Below are 17,413 nucleotides of genomic sequence, written 5' to 3'. Positions count from 1 at the left end.
CGCTATCCACTCGGGCTAGTGGTGTGCAACTATTTGTTACGTGTACCTTCACAATGGCCAGAATTTTAGTTCGGGCGTGCGACTAACCTGAGATCAGGAGTTTACCACATTGAGTCTGACTATCCAAATTTAGGTATGAGACTGGTTTGGATAAAAGTCCCTTGTGGTGGACCCCGTAGCCTGTGACACTATGTACTATCATCTCGACTTCACACCTACATGATCGTTTCATTCGCACCGCATATTGCATTACATCCAAGGCATATAGCATTTTGGGTTGCTATGTTTTATATGACCTAGATGAGGTTGGCGATATTCATGGACTCGTCAGGATTTGCTTATTACATTGCTTCCTCAGTATATGATATTGGATTATTATGTTTTTGCATTACATAGCCTGGATAAGGCTGATGATATTTATAGACTTACCAGTATGTTTTCACTTACTCTGATATCGTATGATTTATGACATTATATTGCATACTTGACATGTACCTTGGGCACACACTTACACCATACTCTAAGCTTTCTATAAGCTTATGCACGATAAATGCGTGTAGGTGGTGTTAGGTTGCAGCAGCATTCAGCTTGGAGCGTGCAGTTGTCTTCTGGAGCTTTGATTTTTTTGATATATATATTTTTCTTTCAGCACTGTATTTAAAAGTTTATATTAGTGGATATGTGATGATGATGTTGCTTTTGTGATTTGGGTAAACTTGTGGTTATGCTCCTTACGAGATAAATGTACGTTGGAAAATCCTCCTTATAGGATCCCAGGATCGGAATCTGGCGTATGCACGCCGGGAGCTGAGAATGGGGTACTATGGAGGCTGTCGGCACCAGATTCGGCAATCAGGAATTTTGTGAGCCCGGTTTTCGAGTTTGGGGTGTGACAGCTGGTGCGATGGCACATGCTGTCTCTCATTTTCTCTGATTTTCTCTCTCCCTTTTTCTCCTATTCTTCTTCTTCTCTTCTTCATTTTTCCTGGATTTCTTGACCAGGAGAGATGCCGGACTTAGCCCAACACCCAGTGACTCGAACCAAGTCGACTAGATGTGGTTCGACTTCGAAAGTGGCGCCCTCTCTTTTCCCTTTTTCTCATTCTCTTTCTCCCTTTCCTTTTCTGGAAAGGGTTGCCCTAAATGGCAGCCTTTTATAAGGCTTTATTAAGCTACTTCTAGACATTTCTTCTCAACTAATCGTTTGATTAGTTACGAGTTAGTGTGTTAACTTCCAAGCGCTTTCAGGAGAAAATCATGGCCACTGATCACATGGTGAAAATCTGACATTACAGATGGCTATCTGATGTTTTGGGCCACCAGATGAATGGTTTAGATCTTAAAATGGGGCCCACTAGGAGGTGATGGGTTCTCCCGGCTAATGGAGAAGATGACATGCTCATCCATGACGATTTTCAATCTGTGGCCCCATCAAACAATCTGTGGATTCTGGACGGATTGGATGACTCCACTGATCATTGTGGGGCCCACCTTTTGGATGGACAGCCATGAAAATTCGGTGGGTTTCAAGCTATGAGTCACGACGGCTCTCTCTTACGATGGAAACCCTAAACTGTGTAGAGAGAATAGAGGGTTGGGATTTCTTTGCATGGGTGGTTAGGATCTAAGGATGGAGAGCATGTGCACTGCAGCTGTCTCAGATAATAGTTTTCGTTTCCGAAAATTCATTGTGCGCAACTCACCTTTCACTCGGGATTGTGCACAAGAATGTGAGCAGCTACGGGTGGAAAATCACGAGGTTTGGTTAGCTCCACTAGTACAACGTGATGGATGGTTCGGATCATTGATCTGATCTCAGACGGTGGCCCAAAATCAGAGCACGAAACAACACTTTTCAAACGCCATTGCTGACAGGAAAAGTGGGGAGAAAATCTCCTTTTCATGGAATCTGCGGGTCAACACGGTTTAACCGTGTTGACAGGTTTGGTGTGCTGCATATGCACACAAGCCTTATGCACAACGGTTAAGCTAGGGTCCACATTGATGTCCCCGAGTGATATCCACTCCATTCATTCCATTCGGAGGGCTCGATCAAAGCCTTTGACCATGTATCAGGAAGATTCAAAACTCAAATAGGTTATACCAAGTGTTTACACACACACACACACACACTATTTTATTGATTCGTATTGATCCAACAGTCGGATTGATTTCAATCCAAGCTTCAATGATAAAAATCTCAAGGAGTTGTTCCGATGGTTAAGACGCTTCATGGCCCATATTGGACGATTAGATGGCTTATCTTGCGGATAAATGGCTCGAACTCTATACTAACAATTACTCTTACAGTTTAATGGATAAATTTTAAGATGTAAATGGCTTAATTATTTTAAATTGTCGACTGATGGTCTAATTGCATTGCTCACCAACAATTACAAGGTTTGTAATCCAATTTAGGGAAAATTAGCCGTTATTTCTATAATTAGACGACCCTATATCTCAAGTGAATGAATAATCTTGAATTGAATGGTTGAATTGTTTCAAAATATGTCTCCAACTGTGCATACATACTTTAACATATTTAGATGAGTCTAATGGTTGATCTTGAGGATAGATGCCTAATCAGGTGATTAGGTGGACCGCACTTGGTGATTCAAGTGTCTTCCAATGGTCAGATCTATTCACAACTTGACTCACACTGAAGTACAAGGTTTTTGGACTTGTTTAATGGGTAATTAGTGGTTAGATAATTTAATTATGATAGTCAGTGCTCGATTTTAATATTTTGAGTGTTGTGGACTTGAAGGATGGTGATTGATGCTTGGGTCCCGAAAAACATTGAACTTGATGACATGACGATCCAGCTTGCAAATTAACTGATGGATGGTCAGATCCATGGATGAAGATTATTCCTAATAATCATATTTGGGCTATAATGAAGATGAGCAATTCCATAAGTTAGGTTATCGGGTAACACTCGAGTACTAAAAAGTATGGGGTGTTACAGAGCAGCACTCGAAATCTGTTATTTTGGGCATATGATTTTACAGTAGCTTTGCACATTTTCTAACTTCACTTATCATGTTCCAATTAGGTTTCTAAGGCTAAAGGATGATCAACAAGGTTTACCTATTAAGCCAAGATCATCTAGAGGTTCAAGGGTTGTTTGAGTCAATGGTTAAGGTCACTAAGGAACCTCATTACATGTTCTTTGCTCCTTGATGCTCTTGTCATCTTGTGTCTTTGGTCTTCAACTTATAAAGGCTCAACCAACTATATGACACAAGGACTCACGTAATTAACAAATAAGATGCACAAATCAGTGCATTAACACTTTTTCCTTTTCAAATAATGCATTGATCTCCCTTGTCTCATTAAATTCTTTAATGAAATCTCGTACAATTACGAGAGACTATCCATATACTTTAGAAGTCTTAGGTTGGTTCTCCATTCCCATAGGGGCGAGAATAATGTTTCTACCATCTTTAATAAAAATAAAAATATTATCTTGACCTCTATGCATGGCATTAACAAGGTACTGTCATGATTGACTAAGTTACATGTGACAAGCTTTTATATCAATAACATTACACATTACTTCATCCTTATAATATTTACCAAGGAAGAAGGGAATACAACATTTAGTTACCTTCGTTTCATTGACCTCTTTAATCCATTCAATCGCATACAGAGAGGGGTGCCTTTGTCTTCAGTTGTAGTTTTTCCACCATAGTCTTCGACACGAGATTCTCACTACTCCTGCCATCTATGACCATATCACAAACTCTTTGATTCACAATGCACCTCATTCTAAAGATGTTGTGCCATTGTAGATCTATCTCCTCATTTGGCCTATACAATAACTCCTCATGATTAGAGTGGTGGCATGTGATACACCATTATCGAGTGATGTCCTGCAATTCATCATCAGTGTCGCACCACGAATAAGATGACCACGAGCTCCATCGCTGATCTCATCTTGCTCATCATTATGAACATGGGTTTGTCCCAACGATTTCATCATGCGGTCGACCATTGCTTATAATCCTTGAATGGCTTACGGATTCTCCCGCTACGCTGCCTCAAACGTCGTCTCTATCAAAGGATTGTTCCCCGTAGCATTATTCATGTGATTATTGCCCGCACCTTCGCAAGATGTCATTGAATCGAGAAAAAGCCTCGCGCCGATACCAACTGACGCAGGGAAGGGTGTGATGAGGAAGATCACCGCCTACTTTAAGTGTGCAAAACCTTGAATATGTTAATGCACTGATTTATGCACCTTATTTTTCAATCACATGATTGCATGTGTCATGTAGTTGGTTGAGCCCTTTAAAGTAGAAGACCAAAGACCCTAGAGGACGCGAAGCATCAAGAAGCAAAGAACATGTAAATGGGGTACCTTGGTGACCCTAACTTTGACCTAAAACAACCATATACATCTAGATGATCATGACTTAATAGGTAAAGCTTGTTTTCATCATCCCTTAGCCTTATGAGCCATATTGAAACATGATAAAATAAGTTATAGAGGTCCCAAGTTGCTGGAAATCAAACTGCCCAAACTAAAGGACTCTATGGTGTGCTCGAGCAAAGATCGATCGATCGATTGACCGAACGTGGAAAAAAACTTCTAGCAAACAACTAGCTTAAATATATGATTTAGTTCAAGTGCTCGGGGCATGAGCTCAATCGATCGAACATGACCAAAACGGTCCAGTGAGTTCACTGGACAACTTTCATCCTAGCTCGATCGATCGAGGGGATCCGTTGGAGCCATTTTCATTATATATATTGCATTAGAATCTTTTTGCAAATAATAGTTTTTAAGTGAGTTTAAAGCTCTAGTATATCCCAATACTTACTTCTAAGCTCCTACCTAAAGGGATTCAAGTCATTTTGAATGCATGTAATCAATCTAATGAGCATTCCAAGCTCTCTATGAAAATGATATAATTTTCTTGCATTCTATAGAGTATAGACACCAATCCTATAGGAAAATATTTGTCTTTTAAACCTCTATAATGTCAATTTATGTGAATCCCTAATTGGAAGTCAACTAAGCTTTTAGTTGTAAGAGATTCAACCAAAACTCTCTCATTACCTTGGTAGACTCATTGGAGCATTGATTGCAAGGTAGCCAATTCAAGGAATTGAAAGAAGACTGACTTCCATGATCGGGGGGAGCAAAAAATGGAGCTGATTAGAGCATGAGAGAGAATTGATCAAGCAACCCTAGCGTGACACATCAAAGGGGCTCAATTCACAACCGAGTTGTCATTTAGTGAGTTCATACTCTCATTCCTTGTATATGATTAAAGGTAAGAGTTTGTGACCCAAACTTAAATAAGTTCTTATGTAAGAGTTAGGTTCTTGTATAAGGTCGAATTCATTAGACATGGGTGTGTACGTGTTAGTTTCTGTGGGAGCCTCCGGTAGAAGTAAACATAGGTATTTGGAATAAGACCGAGGTTGTTGGTTAGCCAATAGAAAACCAACTAAAGTTTCTCGTGGAAGCCTCTGGCATGAGTGTACGCTAGGTAAGTCCTTATGTAGGCCATCGACACAGGTGTGTATGTGGTAAGTCCTTGTGTAGGCCACCGGCATGAGTGAGTACGTGGTGGGTCGTTGTACAGGGCTATAAAGGTTAGAGGTGAATCTGATTTAAAACATTTAATAGTGAAAATCCAGTATACTCATGAGTTGAGTATATTCGTCGGGAGTGGAGTAGGGAAACTGAACCACTATACATGTTTGTGTTTAGGATTGTTATTTGAGTACTTTCTAATGACACTAATGTGATTGTTTAAATGAATTATATGTATGCAAGATTATATGAATGTTAGGAGTTAATAATTAGCACATTCCACACACACATGTTCACTATCGTTTATAAGCTAATAGCTTCATTAGCATATTATTTCTAGTCTATATGATTGGACCCTCTATTAGCTTGGAAGTCTTATAATTAATTGCCTTACTTAGTTTAAATTGTTATTTTAGTTTTAAGTAATTGTGCATTTGGTTAACAAAAAATTTAATTGGTCCTAATCACCCACCCTCGATATAGCCTTCATTCTATAACTTCGCAAAGCTTTCGCGCATAGCGTGTTATCTTACATCATGTGCAATTTTAAAATCTATAAGGTTATTCTTTAATCCATAAGGAAAAAAGGAAATTCAATTTTTTATTAATCAATAATTATGCAATGTGTCAAATTTCTCAATTACACTGTTAATAAAGAAAAATTAAAACCTTAATTCATCATTACCAAAAATAGTAAAATACTAACCTTAACAGAAATTCTAATTCTAGTAAAATTCTTTTAAAGTCTAATTTTAAAAAATAAAAAGTTCAAATAAACCTTATTAAAAGAATCCTAACATAATTACAAGTAATCTCTAAAAAAGAAGAAGATGGAAATCTAAAACTCTAAAAATAAGAAAATAGCAAAAATAAAAAAATAAAAAAAATCTAATTGACTAAAAAGAGTAAAATTTTCTAAAATTGGAATTATTAAAAGTAATTTTTTTCCTGAGAATCTCATTTTTGAACTGGAATGGAGCGTTTTCTTGTAAAACAAACTGATGCGACCGACTATGTGGGCTGGTTGACCTTGGATGGCCCGTTATGATAAAGATTGATAGGTCGTGTATCCTATAACAATATATAAATCAAAAGTTATGGCTGATTTATGGTTCACACTTCAAACGGTAATTTTTCCCTATCTGGAATGAATTTCTTTAAATTGGATGCGCCTAGGGTCTAATTACGTCACGTTCTACATATGGGCTCAGATATGACGGATTACTCCCGCTTTTGTTTGGCCTTCTTCTAATCTAAGCATGTTAGGAATGTGTCTGTGCTACATCCTACATCATTTCTATTGGTCAGTTGGCTAGAAAATAGTTTTTAAATAAGATTAAGATTAAATAAAGTGGCCATAGGAATCCATGATAATGTTGGCTTATGGATCATTGAAAGATAACCCATGTCTCTTGAATAATAATGAAATGAATGTTACTTCTTAATGGTATTATTGTTTGTATGCTTTTTCATGATTGGTTTTTAAAGCCGAGTGAGAGAATATTGGATTAGGGTTCGTTAAAAATCAATAAATCTAGGATTGATTTTTATCATTTTGGTACAATCATAAGATTTTTTTTTATTTTTTATCTTTTATTTGTTTGTTAAGCCCACTCCATGTAACTATTTTGGATAGGGTTTTAGAGATATATCTCATACAAGTAGAGGCTTGAGAAAGGATACTTACCTCTCATTTGGAAATGTGCACTGTTGATCCATATCACCACAAAAGTAGCTAAAATCCCAACATTATGAAAATTCCCTTTCATCTCTATAAGAAAATAAGAACCTAAGAATCAAGGGTGGGAAAGAGTATAAGAAAAAGAAAATCATTACAACATTATGCATCAAATTCGGACATTAGGGATCTACATGTAGTCACTGGTTTACATTGGCGACGATATATACACATAGGGAGAGATTGAAGGACCTAAAAGTGGTCTGCCTTTTAGAACCATCTAACCAATGTTCATCAAAATTGATAGCCTAAATTAAATATGTTATGAAAGGGTTAGGTATAAGTCATCTATTGTATGTAGATTGGATGATAGGTGGGCATGAGATCAACAAACACCAAAATATACAACACAAATAAAGGATTGGACCATTAAATGACCATGAATTGAAACTATTCTCTTTTATCTTTCATCCATGAATTGTTTGGGTCATTTAATCAAAATAATTTTCAAGAGTCACAAGGAGATGAAAAGTGGGGCTAGCGTGAAGGGTGAATGGAATCATGTACCATTAAAGGAAAGGTGTAAAACATGAAAAATCTCAAAAATACATGATTGGACATTTGTAATTGTTTGTCACGATGAATCATATTGGAACATTTTCAATCATTGATCACCAATCTTTCTCAAAAACAAGTCAAATATTTTTTAGCATATCAATGACCAGAAAAAAAAAATGAATGGTTAATATTAATTATTAATAATCCTGTCATTGTTTGGATCATCCATCCTGTAGGGTCTCTTCTTTTATTGCCATAACTCTCAAAAGCGCATTTAGTGGAAAAAAAAGGATGGCCCATATTATATTAGAAAAACCCCAACATTGATAAGATGATCCTAAGCATTAATTCAACTGTTGGGAAAATAGATGTTCCATACATATGGTACTAGAAAATGGTGTAACTATTGTCCATCATGTAAACTTCAAATTTGATTGCTCATCTCCTCTCAACAACTTGATTGCTTATTTAGAAAACCCATCACTCGTATTAATTGCAAGAAGAAGGGTGGTAGACATGCACCTCTCCTAAGATTGCTCACAAAACTCATTTTGATAAAATGATCCTAACCAATCGATAAATGATTAAAAGTGGACCATTCACATTGACCATAGACCGTCCACGATGCGGCCCCACCTCTGATTGCCATTCCTTGAAAGAATTCACTGTCACAATGGAAATCGGGCATTGAGTTACCTAGTACGATTCTGATTAAACTCAGTTGGGCCCACCGTGAATGTATGTAGTCTATCCACACTGTCCATCTGTTTTTTCCACATAATTTAAGGGTTGAGCACAAAATTGAAAACCATCCAAAGATCAACTGGATCATACTACATGAAACAGTGGGAATAATGATTACCAGCGTTTAAACCTTGTTAGGCTTCACAGTGATGTTTATTTGTCATCCAACCTGTTCATAAGATCTTACCGACATGGATGAAGGGAAAACATAAAAATAAGATTGATCCAAAACTTTTGTGGCCCCCAAGAAGGTTTCAACAGTAGATGTTCATTTCACACTGTTTCCTATGGTGTGGCTCATTTAACCATTTTTGGGCTCTAACGCTAAAATTATCCCATAAATTGGATGAAGGGAGTGGATAAAATACATAAATCATGATGAACCTCACAAAGTTTACTCATTACGCTAAACACCTGTTTTGCCGGCTGCATCAGGTGGGATTAAGGTGGATAGAATTATAAAAATTACGATAAATGTAAGTGTAAGGTATTGACCTTGGATTGGGTGTATTCCATATTTTCTAATACTATGTTTGGAATGTATATATTAAAAAGTATTTGGATTGAATATAGATGAAGCAAAAATTAATCATCCATGACATTAGTAATCCCTTCTCACACTTTTTAACACAAGGCTCATTTTCTAAAGCTTATAAAGTTAATTTTAATGTCATCTCACGACTCATTCCAAACATGTCATTCCAAATTTTAAAGTAAGATTAGTAATGTAATTCCATTTAATACAACTTAATACTATTGTCCAAACTCAGTACACAATCCACTTCCCTCACAATGGCCCAATCCTTGTTATACAAAAAAGGGTGGTAGTGGTGATTTGGACCATATCCCGTGCCGCACATCATTCAAGTACTACCCAAGGATCATTTTAACCCGAGTTTGGATGTTGATCTTTTGTTCCTTGAATCACTTATGCAGGGTCAACCTTTTCTTTTTCCATTTGATGGATTTCTCTCATGGGGCAACTACAATGAGGCCCATGATACCAACGGTTAGGATCACGGTCTCACTTTTGCAAAGCGAAATCAATGGATGCGGACTGGGTACAACCCCCAATTACGAACGGACGGGGCTATGAAGGGCCACGATGACGTATGGATTTTATCGACACCGTCCATCCATTTTGCCGTACCACCCAAAATGAAGAAATTTCAAGGCTCAAGTGGACCATACCACAGGAAGCAGGGCTGATAATGATATCCACCGTTGAAAACTTAGTGGCCTTACATGATGGTTAATTGCCATCCAAATATCAGGCTGATCCAAATCTTCTGCAGCCCCCAAAATTTTTTCAATGGTGGGTGTTTGATCCCCACGGTGTGGTCCACTTGAACCTGAGATCTGGCTCATTTATGGGCTTGTAGGCTATAATGATATGGATGGACGGTGTGGATAAAACCCATACGTCCCGGTGGTTCCGAGCCCCTGCCCGTTCTAAGCTCGTGATGGGCGGCGTAGTACAAATCCGCGTCCGTCCGTAACACAACACATAAAACTGCGTTGCACGTGCCGGTTATTACAGTACACTTAATCCACGCGCAAAATAAAAAGCAAGAGAAAGGGAAGAGAGTTTCCCGGGCGGTGCGATTTCGGAGGAGAAACAAACCCTAGACCCTTAACCTTTTTTGCTTCCTCTCTTCTTTCAGCCCAGTCGCAGGTCCTGCTCCTCTCTCTACAAAGGAAAACCTCCCATTTTCTTCAGCCGCAGCAGTAGCAATGATGAACAACCATTTCGATGTCAGATACGCCGATCCCAATTCCTACCGAGACCGCAGAAGGTCTCTCTCTCTCTCTCTCTCTCTCTCTCTCTCTCTCTTCTTTCTTTCTTTCTTTTACTCTGAATAACGAATTTCTCTTTTTCTTTTTGTATTTGCTGCAGTGATCTAATGGGGCCGCCAGCGCCGATGCCTTCCTTAGGCGGCTACGGAGCTGGTGTTCCTAACACTGGCCCTGCTTTTGGAGGGCCTCCTGCACCGTTTGTCGCCGGTAGAGGCGTCGGCCCACCTGGACCTGGCCCCATTGGGGGCGGTGGCGCTCCGCCACATTTCTCGTCAGGCCCCCCTGGCAGGGGAATGGACCCAGGCCGCGGCAGCGGTGGAAGGGGTTTCAATGCCGGGAGAGGCGGCGGCGATCGCGGAGGAAGAATGTCGAATGGTGGACGTGCTGGCCGGAGAGGCGGGTTTGAAGGGGGTCGTGGCGGGAGGGGTTATTCGGGTGGGCGCGGCGGCGGTGGCGGTGGCGGGGGTAGAGGGTTTGAAGGTGGACGCGGGGGTGGCAGAGGCCGTGACTCGGGTCGGGGTGGTGGGAGAGGCTTTGGTGGGGGCCGGGGCGGGGGTGGTAGGGGTTTTGATAAGGGGCGTGGTGGCGGCGGCAGAGGCGGTGGTGATGGTCGGCGGGGAAAAGGAGAGTTGGATGGCATTGCTCTCCCGAGGGAGGATTTTAGCAATCTGATCCCTTTTGAGAAGAGCTTCTATGTGGAGAGCCCTTCTGTGCAGATGATGTCAGAACAGGATGTTATCCTTTATCGCCAGGGGCGTGATATTATGGTCGAAGGGCAAGATATTCCAAAGCCGATTCGGTTTTTTCACGAGGCAAACTTTCCAGGTATTTTCTACTTGTGAGAATATCATCCTGAGTTTTTTTTTTTTGCCATTTGATAACTGTTTTCTCGAGCGACAATCAAGTACAAGTTGTAATGCAAACCCCGAAAGGGGAAGCAAATAGAGCAAAGAAAAGAGGAAATATATTGTGGGAAAGACCCAACAATCCTCTAGCTGAATGCTAGAGACCGTGAATGCAAGATTGTGAACAAGCTCAACAGTCCTCTAGTCTTAAACTAGAGATTCACTACCCCCTCTTCAATGACTATCATAGAGAAATAAGAGACTTTACTCAAAAGAAATATCATTAAACTATCATATGACTACCATAGAGAAATAAGAGAATTTACTCAAAAGAAATATCATTAAACTATCTTATGACTACCTTAGAGAAATAAGTGAATTTACTCAAAAGAAATATCATTAAACTATCTTATGACTACCATAGAGAAATAAGTGAATTTACTCAAAAGAAATATCATTCAACTATCTTATTCCATAGGCCTAGGCCTTATTTATAATTAGTCCATATAAAATGCAATAAAAATTATGGAATCTAAAAATAGAATTCTTTGCTAGCAAATTTCTGAAAAATAAGAACCTACCTAAATAATAAACCACTAAAATAAGAAAATACTTAAATAAGAAGAACCTAAGATTACTTCTTGCCTGACATAAAGATATCAAAGGAAATTACCTGATGTAGAGATTTAAAATAAATGGAAAGTAAGGATATCTTTGAATGTAGGGATTTGCCTAAAAATGGAAAGTATATATATTTCCTAATTTAGAGATTTGAAAGAAAGGGAAAGTAGAGATGAGATAAAAAGGGAAAGTGGGCATTTTCTAGTACAGACGTGCGGAGCGTGCATGTGTGAGATGTTGGCATTTTCTTCAAATCTTGATCAATCGGATTGTGTGGCTATTTGGTTACATCAAGTTGGGTGCTTTTTGAAGCAGAAGAAAAAATGAGAGCTTGCTAAAGGATGCTTTTAAGTGTTGTTGGGTTTGATTTAAGATTAATTTCTATGGTGGCAAATGGGCTTGGATAGGACCGAGCAAAATCAAGCTTTTGATTAGCTCCGATTTGACAAACTTGGATTAATCAGTTTGAAATCCAAGCCCAAATCATTGAAGGCCTAACTTATTTGCAACCCTAATGATCACCTCTGCGAACAGTCTTGTTGTTGAACTTGGATCATTTGCAATCTGTCTGTTATAAGGATGTACCATTATAGCGTTTGTAATTATATTTCTTTCAATTTGTTGGATGGACTTAAAAAAAAAAAAAACTAAAATTGGTTGTTGATTGCTTTCTGTGGTCCTCATGATGAAGTCATGGAGAACTGTATGACAAGGAATTTTAGGACGTTAGGAAATTTTTGAGTGACTATTGGTTACTGATTTTCTGACTTCAGGAAAGTCTCTGTCGGAGGAGACCATTATGACTTGATTGGTGGCCACTATAGAACGACTTCTTATCTCGTAATATTGTTACTTTCAATGTATTGAAAATTGAACTTATGCAAATCGTGGGAGAGGTCTAATTGAGAATTGGAACATAAAGATTTTTATCATATTTAAAAAGAACCAAAAAAAAGAAAAAACAAAAGAATCATTGAAAATAAAAATTGGATATTCATCATCCATTGATGTAGGGTGGATGATATTTGAAGTAAGTGAAGAAAGAGGAGAAACGAGAACTTCACTACACAATTCAAAGAGGATGACTTATATTGTTTCTCGCTTTGCAAGAGATGATGCCTTCTATAAAAAGGGAGAAAAAATTCTCTTTAGTCTATATATTAAAAGCCAAATGGCATCTATGCACCTGCACACCCAACTTGATCTGAACTGCTAGTATTCAATTAAATTGTCCCTTGATTATTCATAAAAAACCCAAAACATACTATAGCTTAGCTGTAGAGATTCTTCTAACTAGGTACCATTCTTGCTTCTAATGTGCTTTGGAATTGCGCTTCCTCTTCCAATTCTTAGCCATTTATGCTTGTTAACATTTTGAAATGGACGCTTCCTTGCCCTTGCACCTAAATAAATTTCCACTTCACTAAGTGCAACTGTTTACTATAGCTTCATTGTAGTGGCAATGGAGCATATTAATGTAATTGGCTTTGTCGCACCAATTCTAGCATAACGCTTCTTATAAAAAGACTATTAACTAACCATTGGAATCCATCAATTGAAAATTAAGCCCCCCTAGCGTGGTGCACAGGATCATGATGTCCTTGGAACCCACCTCTCCATTGCACGCTTCCTTTGATTTTCCTTGCTCAAATTATTCTTCCAGTTGGAATTAACTTGATCGTGTCAAGTTTTTTATCTTCTTACATAGAGGATGAGTATCTTGTGGCCTCAACAGCTTGATTTCCTTGGTCCGCTTCAACATCAGCTCTAATATCCAATCTATTCCGACCAATTTAGGATGTGACGAGAACCTCTCTCCGTAGTTCTCGATTGTGCACGAATTTTACTTACCGTGGATCATTGGATCTCGAACATACTGACATGGCTCCCAAGTACGCAGCCTAATTATCATATCCACCATTGATGGATAAAGAAATCAATAAACTATGTATTACTTTGATCTTGTTCCCATTCTCGAGTATCTTGGCATCTATCTTCAATTTCCATATTGCTTGCTTTAAGATTTAGTTTTCCCAACTACTATTGACCACCAATTTACGCTCTTAAGGTTCAAGTTGTTGATACTTTGGTCTCCAATCTTCTTCATTTGAAAATTTGGAAAGAAAAACTTGTATGAAGATATTTGGCATCACATCTCTATGTACAATTCCTTCACAATCTTCTCTCATTTATACCTTCAAGTGGCTTTCTTTGATCACATTCACCATCTTTTTGTCCAATTGACTTTCCTTGCTGGAAACTCAAAGGATTGATGCCCAAATATGATACACTTGCAACACATTACTTGGTCATTATTAGGGGTTGCAATTGGCTGCGATAGGGGCAGGTTGAGGTTGGCCCCAACTTGGCCTTGCGATTGCCTCTAGTCCTAATTGGGCTGAAAAGACCTTGGGCCTTGGCCCTATAGGGATGGGCTGGGCCAGGCTAGGGGTCATCCTATAAGGAAAATAGTTAACTAATCAAAGGTTTGAAATAGTCCAATTTAAGAATTCTTTTTGGACACCCTTTGTTGACAATGAATCCCATCATATATATAAACATTTTGGATTATTGAAACATGACATGGGATCCAATGAGGGTCTTTAAATTGCACATGTTCATTAAATGAGAACCGCTAATGACTGTCTTTTAACCGCCTTATTTTTATTATTTTTTTATTTTTTGTCCGAGGACGATCAACTTTATGATTTGGATCATGCCAACGGGTTCGGCCATTCTTCATTGGCTTGGGCCTAGCCTAGTTAGCTATATGATCCTTCTAACTAAGTGCTACTCCCTCTTTAAATCCCCGCTTCAGATTCTCTCTTTTGCTTTCGCTTCCTACCTATTCATACTTGTTTACATTTTGAAAGAGACTTTTGCGCTCTTGCATCCGAATTTGTAATTGCTTTGCTTCACGCTTCGTGCAACTATAGCCCAACATAGACACTGGGCCTAGATTTCAAGACTGGCCTGGCCCTTGAGTCAAGTTAATGCAGGGATATTTTCACGCCAGGCTTAAGTGAGGTTGTCTGTGAGATGCATGGGCACACTTGGGGTGGGCGGCCCGTGTGAGGCGGAAACTCATGTGAAGTGGGGCCTACGAGGGAGGTTCGGCCGAGGTCCTAACCCATGGGATGTGGGGCCTGGGCTATGAGATAAAGGGATTAATTCGCCATGCTCTATTAGTTCGAGTTTTTAGAGCAAGTGGTTAATTATCCTGCATCATAAGTGCCCTAATGCTGGCCTGGCAAGGTCAGGCTATGTGGCCCTTTTCGCCCTAGCTGTTAAGTTTAGGAGGTGGCTTTGATATACTCCGTTTCTTTTCCTCCTCTGTCTAGGTTTTGGTGGGTTTGGATAATGGAAGAGACTTATCTTGATTACCTTTCACAAACTTGGAGAGGATTTTGAGCTACCAATGTCCTTCCTTAGGGGCTCATTGGCTTTCAATGTAAGTTTATAGGTCTTGTTCATTGGATAAGCCCTAATCATGGAATTGTTTGTTTCATCTTGTAGAATAACCCAATAATGCACCTTAGCATTGGGCACTATCTCAAAAAAAGAAAAAAAAGAAAAAGGAAAAAAGGGCACTTCACTGCTGATTTGTTGTTAGATTGGTGGAGGCTATTATGGTTCATGCGATGGTAGAACCAATGTTTTACATAGCGAATAGCGTGTAGCGTAGTGTCACTCATATGAAGCGTGAGGCAAGGTGTTCCATAATGGTAACGGTGGCTGTAATGGTCACTATCAATATCATTATGATACAGGCTGTATAGGCTGGTACGACTCTTTTTTATTGTTGAAGAAAACTATTATAGGATTGTTACGGGGTCTTTATAGCGTCCTTTTTCTGTAATGGCTGTTACAGCCGTTTCGGCCCCATAACCCGCAACTGTTACCATTATGCCACGGCTGTTATGGCTGTTACGTAACCGATTTGGGATACTATGTCGTGAGGCGTAAGCTACATGCTACTTTTAGATTTTTAATTAATGCTGTATTTGGTTGTACCAAATATCATGAAATTGCATGATATTTTGCACCAAATTATATTGAATAATAATGAAATTTCATGACATCTATTTGTAACCAAACACAACTAAAATAATTGGAAAAATATGGCAGGGTAACCGATTTGGGATACTATGTCGTGAGGCGTAAGCTACATGCTACTTTTAGATTTTTAATTAATGCTGTATTTGGTTGTACCAAATATCATGAAATTGCATGATATTTTGCACCAAATTATATTGAATAATAATGAAATTTCATGACATCTATTTGTAACCAAACACAACTAAAATAATTGGAAAAATATGGCAGGGATTGACTATAAAGAAAAAGAAAGAGCAACGGAACTGGTTTAATACTGTTACTTTTATTATTTTACTAATATCGTTGAAAATATCAACTATTTTTTGAAAAATATAAAAATGTAACATATCATTGAAAACGTAAATTGATTTTAAAAATGTAACATATCATTGAAAATGTAAATTGATTTTTGTTTTAGCGAAAAATAACTTGGAGTTTAAGCTACGTAATGTGTAGCGTATGTAAATTAGCATGTAGGCTACATGCAACTTAAGCTGTTTTCATGATCTACGTAGCGTTAAGGCTAAGTTATGCTATGTAGCGTAAGTTACATTCTACATTGCGTAAGATTGGAACGATTGATCGTTGTTTGTCAACCAATTGAGGAAGTTTCCAGCTGCAAATCTCTGTAGAACTCGGGCTTCTTAACTTCTAAACCACAACTGTAGGTACTGTTCTCTAATCAGGGATCTCTATACTATGGGGATGATTGAATGAAACCTTATTGGAATCATTACTGTCAGATTCCACATTGCTGCCATGTTTTTGCACACAAGTATGCTGTCCTTAACTTTGTGTCCACAATTTCTCCAATTTACGTTCTCCTATAGTATTCCTGCTAGTTGATCCTGTCTCTGTACAATCTCTTCTGACACATTCTTCCCATTATTTGCCATTGATCTTTTAAATAAGCCAATAACAAACTTCATTACCGATTTGGTGTCGTGGATGGAAATTGGTCAGAAGTGGAAAAAAGACTAAACATGAGAAATATCACAACACCCAATTCAAGATTTTTTTTTTTGGCTGGGTTTCTCCCTATGCAGGAGGATCTCTTCTCTAAGAAGGATACTTTTCTTTGCTCAATATTTCGAGGCATATGATATCTACAGAAGCATGTATGTATATTGGAGAACTCTACCATGGAATTTGATCTCAATCTCTAATCTCTATTGAATCTCAACCCTTCAAATGAAGTCTAAAGATATTGTTGAACCCACTTTAGCCTGTAGCAACTTCTATGGTGAGCACCATTGTACATTACTAGAACAAACATTCTAGCTGGTATTGTAATGTCCTTTGTACAAAAGACTGTTAAAAAACCCCAAAAGCCCAACAAATTAAAATGAAAATTATAACCCCCCTTTTGTGGACCTGAATCTGAATCTAGACCTGAGCATGAGTACAGACTCTATCTTGGACCTGTTTTCAGTTCCAAACCCCATTCCAGATTCATAGTTGTGCTTGAAACTAGACCATACAGGACCTGACGTGCTACCCAGATCCGATTTGGTTCTGGTACCT

At 38.6% G+C, this 17,413-nt stretch overlaps 1 protein-coding gene across 1 annotated transcript in view; it reads left to right on the top strand.

The window, feature by feature from the left end:
- The first annotated feature begins 10,105 nt into the window (after positions 1-10,105).
- The window catches only part of LOC131239808 (DEAD-box ATP-dependent RNA helicase 20-like), a 33,016-nt gene continuing 25,708 nt past the window's right edge, over positions 10,106-17,413 (top strand). Inside the window, exons 1-2 of the mRNA XM_058237684.1 lie at positions 10,106-10,324; positions 10,426-11,150. Of these exons, the coding sequence (XP_058093667.1) occupies positions 10,263-10,324; positions 10,426-11,150 (787 nt within the window). The 5' untranslated portion in view covers positions 10,106-10,262. The remainder of the gene's footprint in view (positions 10,325-10,425; positions 11,151-17,413) is intronic.

The sequence above is a fragment of the Magnolia sinica genome, chromosome 3 (assembly GCF_029962835.1).
Source record: "Magnolia sinica isolate HGM2019 chromosome 3, MsV1, whole genome shotgun sequence".
In the NCBI taxonomy this organism is placed as follows: Eukaryota; Viridiplantae; Streptophyta; class Magnoliopsida; order Magnoliales; family Magnoliaceae; genus Magnolia; species Magnolia sinica.
This window is presented reverse-complemented; position numbering and strand designations above follow the sequence as displayed.